This window comes from Apodemus sylvaticus, chromosome 10 (assembly GCF_947179515.1).
Source record: "Apodemus sylvaticus chromosome 10, mApoSyl1.1, whole genome shotgun sequence".
Lineage (NCBI taxonomy): Eukaryota > Metazoa > Chordata > Mammalia > Rodentia > Muridae > Apodemus > Apodemus sylvaticus.
This window is the reverse complement of record NC_067481.1, coordinates 66457234-66465071: the sequence shown is the minus strand read 5'-3', so window position 1 is coordinate 66465071 and position 7838 is coordinate 66457234. Positions and strand designations below refer to the sequence as shown.

Sequence of the window (7838 nt, the reverse complement as noted above, 5' to 3'; positions counted from 1 at the left end):
TCTTACACTCTTCCCGCCTTCCCGGAGTCTTGGCCAATGAGATTTCACTGCCTCTAGCTTCTCAGTGACTAGAGATACCTTGGCAAGGGATTCCCGCAGGTCAGAGAAACCAGGGACCTGGAGAATCGAGGCTTCTGTTCTCCCTCCCCCCCACTACCCAGTTAAAGATGTCTTCTTGTGGCTGGCTGCCTTTGCTACCGTCTGGAAGACCCTCTGAGGAGAAGTACCTATGTACTTTTAACTGACACTCATTCCTCACCTGCAACGCCCTCCAGTGAGCGAGGCATGGAGAGCGGCAACTCTTTATTTCAGGGCATTTTCTAAAATCACACTGCCTGTCAATGTCATTTTTTGGAAGCGTGTGTGTGTGTGTGTGTGTGTGTGTGTGTGTGTGTGTATATGTTTTGTGTGGACACATGACTGCTAGACCCTCGCACTGTGCCTAGGCTGTGAGCATGTTGTTAGGTGACAGATCCTAAAGGTACCAGAATTCCTCTGCTCACCCACCGTCCCCATTGCTGAATTCTTGCTTTTCCATCAGCTGCAAACTCCCCTGTAGTTTCTTGAAGCAACCATCAACAGATGATTGGATAAAGAAAAGGTGTCATATACACGCAGTGGGACATTCTTTAGCCAGAATAAAGGAGGTCTTGTGCTCTGCTAGGACATGTGGTAATTAAATATCAGAAACTTTAGGAAACATTGTCCAGTTACAGTGGGGAAGCAGCCTCCACCTGTAGAGAGAGTTCTCTAGACAGGAGGCAGTGGAGAGGAGGGTGGGGAGGAACTTGGGAGAGTGTGGGTTATCAGATGAGACCAAGTAGCCAGACTTCACAGGGCTTTGTGGAAGGATGAATTTGAAATGCCTCTGAACTATTCTGTGGGTGTGCGCTGAGAGGTGGGGAATCTGGCTGACCTGTATAGCTAACTTTTGAGCCAGGTGATGACTGAAGTCATGACCTTAAATTGTGTGCGAGTATGTATGTATGTGTATATATATATATATATATATATATATATATATATATATATATATATATATATATATATATATGAGTGTGTGAAGAGAAAGGGCTAGCCTTAGGCTTTAAAGACCTTTATCATTTAATAGGAAAGAATTCTCATCATTTTATAGGAAAGGGGAAGAGAGAGCGACGTGGAATCATTGCCAAGGCAGGAACAAATTCCAAGAAGCTAACAACAGGACCAGCAGCACTGAGATCAGGCAAGGAAATGTCTTTGCAGTTTTTATTTACCCAGTACTCGTTACTGATCACATGCTCCAGTTTCCCTCCTAGAAGCCAATGGTGGATGCAGCATTAAGCAAATCCTCTGCTGTCTGGATCTGTACACTCTAACAGGGGAAAAACAAACCTCAAATCCACAGATAGGATGAGGGGAAGACGGTGAGGGGAGGTCAGAGGGCCGTGGTGGTGCAAGGGATAAGCACTGCAGATGTCTCTGGTGCTTTAAGCCATTTTTATGCAAGAGAAGGAGGAGCTATCTGAAAATGTCAGGTGCAGTTCCTGCCATGGAAGACTCTGCTGAGGACAGTACTCAAGGACAGGGTGCTGATAGGGAAGTTTGAGGAAATAGACAGGGATGAAGGAGTTTGTGGGTCTTTGGCTTTTTGGTAGGGGTGGAGGGGAAGCTCTCAGACCCTCAGTGATACAGAGGGGATGGATTATTGCTATGGTTCACAAAGAAGGCTGGGGTGTGCTGAGGTGGAAGTGGGGCAGTATAGACAACTCTCTGAAGAAAGAAAACAGTAACTGGGGGCAGGAGGCGGAGTGATGGCTTCGCCTTTCACTTCTCTGCATAAGAATTTGGGGGTTGATATCTTGGCCTGCGGGGGAGTCCCAGAAAAGGATCCTGAAGTTGCTGAAGTAGAGAACCTTCTCCTTGCCTTACCATTCAATGCATATGATGCTGCTGAGAGCTGAGGTACCCGTCTCTCAGTCCTCTCTCAGGGCTCAGGCCTTCCTACTGACGCCACACCTCCCCATTGCTTTCTTCATGGCCCCTGTAACTTCCTTGTTCCTGAGGCTGTAGATGACAGGGTTAAGCATGGGCGTGAGAACGGTGTAAAAGACGGATACTACATCATCTTGGCCTGGAGAGTGATAGGAAGCGGGTAACATGTAGGTGTAGACAAGGGGCCCATAGAAGAGATTGACCACCGTCAGGTGGGAGGAGCATGTGGCCAGGGCCTTCTGACGCCCCTCCACAGAGTGCATCCGGAGCACAGCAGCCAGGATGAGGGCATAGGAGGCGGTAATGAAAGTAATGGGCACCAGGAGGACCACCACGCCCGTCACAAATAGAACCTGCTTGTAGGCTTCCGTGTCTGCACAGGCCAGCATCAGTAGCGAGGGCACCTCACAGAAGAAGTGGGAGATCTTCCTCGATCCACAGTAGGGGAACTGAAGGGTCAGAGAAGTCTGAATGGAGGCGTTGAGGGATCCTCCCAACCAGGAGGCCACGACCATAAGCAGGCACACCTGGCGGCTCATGAGCACTGGGTAGCGGAGAGGGTTGCAGATAGCCACATAGCGGTCATAAGCCATGAGGGCCAGCAGGAGGCACTCTGCAGCCCCCAGGAACATGAAGAAAAACATCTGCGCCCCACAGCCTCCGAAAGAGATACTTGTCCAACCAAAGAGAAAGCCTACTATCATCTTGGGGACAGTGACTGATGTAAAGAAGATGTCCAGAAAGGACAACTGGCTGAGGAGGAAGTACATGGGGGTGTGGAGTCGCGTGTCCATCCAAATCAAAAGGACCATGGCCGTGTTGCCCGCCATCGCAAGGATGTAGACCAACATCACCATGCTGAACAGGAACAGGTGTGTTGGGCTGTTGTTAAAAAGGCTCGTCAGCACAAAGCCAGTGGTGGAGTAGTTCCAGGGCTCCCTGCCCATCTCTGGCTGAGCTGCACTGTGGGAAGAAAGAACCAGTCTAGCAGTGGCAGAGAGGGGGAGAACTGTTGAGGTAAGAAAAGAACACCCAGGAAGCCCAAGGGGCCACCCAAGGGGCCAGAGAGTGGCAGATATACTGTGTCATTAATATACCTGCTGGTATTTGTAGGATCATTGTTTCACAGGAAAACCACTATTGAGAGCATAGCCTGTAGTGAAAGCAGTGCTCAGAGGGAGACGCGCTACTCCGAATGTGTGCTGTGCAAAGACTAACAGCTCAACTCCCCATTCCACAGGGAGAATGAGGATGTTAGGAAACCCCCAGCACATCACAACACCCCTTGCCCACCCCATTGCCGAAATGCACAATGTTATTGATATTTTCAGTTCTAAACAAAAAAATGCACTGAGGAAAGTTTGTTTGTTTGTTTTTTGTTTTTTGGATTTGGTTTTTTTCAAGACAGGGTTTCTCTGTATAGCCCTGGCTGTCCTGGAACTCACTCTGTAGATCAGGCTGGCCTCGAACTCAGAAATCTGCCTGCCTCTGCCTCCCAGAGTGCTGGGATTACAGGCATGAGCCACCACCGCCCGGCTGTTTGTTTGTTTTTAAACAGACTTATGCCTGACTGGAGGGCTAGATCCACACTAGAATTATATGGTTCAATATTCTTGCTGAGGTGAGGGTTTGTGTGATTAATTTTTCCTACAAGCAAGAGCTGAGTGTGCCTGAGGAGGGGAATTTTATCTTCTGCTAAAGCTGCCTGCCCAGCCCCACCTTTCTCTTGTGGTCCTGGCCACCAGGAGACTCCCATTTGGGTTTTTGTGCTCCGGTGCAGTTATTGCTTTATATGGGTTTTGATAGTATGTGTTCATCTTCATACCATTGCTTTCTCATCATCAATAATTTCATAAATGAGTCTTACCTCAGCAGTCAGAGGCCCTGTCACATCCCGATGCCCACCGGGCTCTGAAAGCATAAATGGACCGGCCCCTTGTAAGGAGGAAAACCAGCTGTGTTAGCTTCTCCTGAGAGCACCAGAGACTCCAGCTCCTCTATCCTTCCTCAGAGAAGCTATGATGGGAAACAAGTCATCCAAAGGCAGTGTTTGGAGGCTGGAGAGGGGGCAAGGTCAGGCCAATCCCTGATACAATGAGGATGAGGCTTACCACGGTGTGTTGGAACAATGTTCCCAGCATCCTGTACCCCAGGGAATGCCTTAAATCCTACCCTGCTTGGGTCTGACAGCAAATGACTTAAGTAGAGGGACTGAAGAAATGTAAAAGGAGCCACCTAGAGTTCCAAGAAGGAGCTGTGGACGCAAGAGAACCCTGTTGTTGGCAGATGGGTCTCTGGGACATCGCAGGGAGGGAGGCAAATGTGACAGATGATGGCCTATGTCCCCCGTTCCTGTGAGAATCACTAGCAGTCTGAGCAGTCTGAGTGCTTGTTTCTTATTCACGGATCTAGTATCCAAGAATGCTTGCTTGCTGGTTTTGAAATTTAATTAGAAAAAAAAAATTTTTTTTTGAGACAGGTTGCCTCAGATTCACTGTGTGGTCAAGGACAACTTTGAACTTTTCTGATTCTCTTGCCTCCACATCCCAGGTGAAATTATAGGCGTGCATTTTGGCGCCTGGTTTTATGAAGTGCAAGGGATGGAAGCCAGGGCTTGTTGCATGCTAGGTAAGCACGCTACCTCCTGAGGTATAGCACCATCCTTGTCTCAGGCTGCTTTGATGGGTGATCTGGGTTGAGATCCTCTAACTAGACCCCAGCCTAGAGTCTCCACATCTCACTGCAGACTGTGAAACCAGGATGAGAGGATCCCACACAGCCAGGAGCAGGGACTGGAAGCGGCCCTGCCAAAGGGTCCTGTCTATGATTTCAACCTCACCATTCCCAAGCTGCCCATGCTGGGAACACAAGATCTCAGATACAATTCAAAGACATTCAGAACTCAACAGTCCCAGGGTCCCAGGGTCCCAGGGTCTACTCTGAAACCTGTCTCAGGAGTAGAACACAAAAGAGCACTGTTACATCCAAGCATTGTAGATAGCAAGCACCAAGGCAAGGGAATGATGGCTCCCAGGGCTAATTCCTAATAATATACCTGTCTGCATGCCCTTGACACACAAACCATGCATTCTAGATTCTACAGCCCATCGTTTTCTAGTATTAGGGGCTGCAGTCTGGGGCACCTGTCTTCTTACCTTGGGCAACTAGAAATGATGCTTGTACCCAGAGCCAGCTCAAACCATTTGAACCATGCCTACACCGCTGCTTACCTATCTTTCTCATTCATGCATACAGAAAAAAAAAAAAAAACAACCCAGGAAAAGTCAATGAGGCTGTAGCACAGTGGATGGCGTGCCTTGTATTTACAAGCCCTGGGTTTGACCCTTAGTGCTATATAAACCAGACATAGAGGTCATCTCAGCAGTTGGGAGGTGGAGATAGGAGGATCAGAAGTTCAAGGTTGTCTTTGTCTACATAGTGAAGTTGAGGCCAGGCTGGGATGCATGAGAACTTGTCTCAAGCTAAAAATAGCAACACACCAGGAAGAGTTTGTCTATACTTTCTGCTTCCTTCTGACTCCTCATCAACCAGGGTACTTTCCAATATGACCCTGTGTAGCACAGTGTGTTCCATTCTGTTGGGAACTGTGAGTATTAAACCATCTTGCCAATGGTCTCCTGATCTGCTGGCCTTGTACTAAAATAAAAGTGAAGCTTCAGGTGCGTTCAATGCTTTCCCATAAAGAGAATAAGAAGTTTTGGCTTTTGGTAAGCACAACTTGCTTTATGTCCCATCTCAGATTTTATATCTGGAAAGAACCTCGCTATTGGCGAGCAATATGGAACATGGACAACACACGTGGCCTTTTACCTGCAGCCGGAATCTTCACAGCTATTCTGCAGTGGCCTTTCTGAGCCTCCGCACCACGGGCATTCACTGCTGGGTAATCCTTTGCAGTCAGTGATGCCCTGTGTATTGTAGAACATTTAGCACCACACCTCACTGCATCTTCTAGATGCTGGTGGCAATCTGACCAAGTCACAAGAGCCCCAAGGCTCTCAAGCCATCATGGAGTGCCTCCTGCAGGTGTAGTCCCCCACCCCACCCTTGGGGAATCTCGTCAGGGAAGCATTTCCCTTCCCTCCTCTCCACGGAGACAAATTAAAAAGCCTAGGAACTCACACTGTGCAATATTTTTATTCTGAACTGGCTAAAGGTTCTTTTCAGATTTTATCTGGTTTAGCGTGTAGTGCTTAAGTATGTCTACAAGTTGCTAGTTTCCTGACCAAGCCCCACGGATTCCTAGATATGTACTTTAGCAGGATACTCAGCTAGCCCCAGGTCCCTTGTCTCAAAGAATGAGAGTTAAGTGGAGAATGCCTGGGAGCATCTGTAGGAGACCTGGCCACTCGAGCATTAGCTGCTGCTGGCCTCAGTGCTGCTGCCATTGCATAGCTTACATATACTCCTATGTAAGGTGGGGCATCTGTGTGCACGACCCAGGGGCATTGTGAATGCAGAATAAAACTAGGAGAGTGTGCCTTTTCCAGAGCAGGTATGGAAAGGACTCCTTTCACACAAGCAACATAATGTCACATCATAACCAAATAATTCTCTGAACAGCCCCTCCCATGTGTAGATTCCCTGTTTTTTTTTTCTCTTGAAACAGGGTGGAGTATGGTGGACACACCTCCATATGGGCTGAAGATTATCTGAGGTGAAGGACTATGTCCTTTTCTTATATTTCTCTGTAGAATTTGAGTCAATGTTGGGGGAACCATTGGAAGGTGTGTACATAGGGAAGTACATTTGCTCGCAGTGGCTCCACCATCTCTGTTTCTACCCCTGTGTCACAGTCATGTGAGATCAATACCCTGTGTGGGAACACAAGGCACTCCTGCTTGATACAGGCATGTTTCCACTCTTGTTCCAACACGGGTTTTCTTCCCTTGGTGGGATTTTAGAGAGAGAGTGTCCTCTCTCTCTCTCTCTCTCTCTCTCTCTCTCTCTCACACACACACACACACAAAGAGAGAGAGACAGAGAGAGAGAGAGAGAGAGAGAGAGAGAGAGAGAGAGAGAGTGTGTGTGTGTGTGTGTGTGAGAGAGAGAGAGAGAGAGAGAGAGAGAGAGAGAATCACTAAAAGGAATTCTTTTTCCTCTCATGCTGTTCCAGAAGAGAGGAGGTCTTTTGCTCTTGTCTCTTCCAGCATGTGGAGAGCAGGATAAATAGATTTCAGACACTGAGGACTGTCTATAATGAATGCAGTGATATGTGGGTGTGACTGTCTACAATGAATACAGGGATATGTGGGTGTGACCCACATGTTTGCTGTTATAGGCTGCATCTAGCCCAGTGCCTCCTTGGTTGTTTTGACTCTTGATTTTTCTGGGTCCACTTTACATCTTATTCAACCCCACGGTTGGGCTGGTATTTCATCCCTCCCATCACACACACACTCAGAAGCTGTAGCCTTAATTTTAACTATGTCAGTATTTGTCATTAGAAAAGCTTGCTGACCATCAGAGGTATAAGTGCTAAGACCTCAAGAGAGAACAGAACTGTCTTCCTCTCCACAAACTCACCTCATACTGTGCCAGTCTGTGCTGTCCACCAGAAGCCTGCCCCTCTTGTTGACTTCTCTCCTTCTTCCATGTTCCTCAGAGCTGTAGGCTGAGGTTCAGAGACCAAAGCACCTCTCTTGGGAAAGTCTGCATGGAGAGCCACGAAAGACGAGGGTGAAATTTGTCCCCTTCACACAGGACAAAGAAGCCTTACATTCCTTAGAGTCCCTTCTCTGCACAGTATATTCTATTGAGCTTTACTACAAGGACAGTAAAATGGTGGCTGTCACTAGTTTGCCCATATCCTCCAAATGCCACCGTTGAGAAGCTTTCATGAT

At 47.8% G+C, this 7838-nt stretch overlaps 1 protein-coding gene across 1 annotated transcript; it reads right to left on the bottom strand.

The window, feature by feature from the left end:
• Nucleotides 1–1973: 1973 nt before the first annotated feature.
• On the bottom strand, nt 1974–2921 carry LOC127695246 (olfactory receptor 2T1-like). The gene has a single exon (XM_052197253.1). The coding sequence runs from the start codon at nt 2919–2921 to the stop codon at nt 1974–1976; it is 948 nt and encodes a 315-aa protein (XP_052053213.1).
• Nucleotides 2922–7838: the final 4917 nt, after the last annotated feature.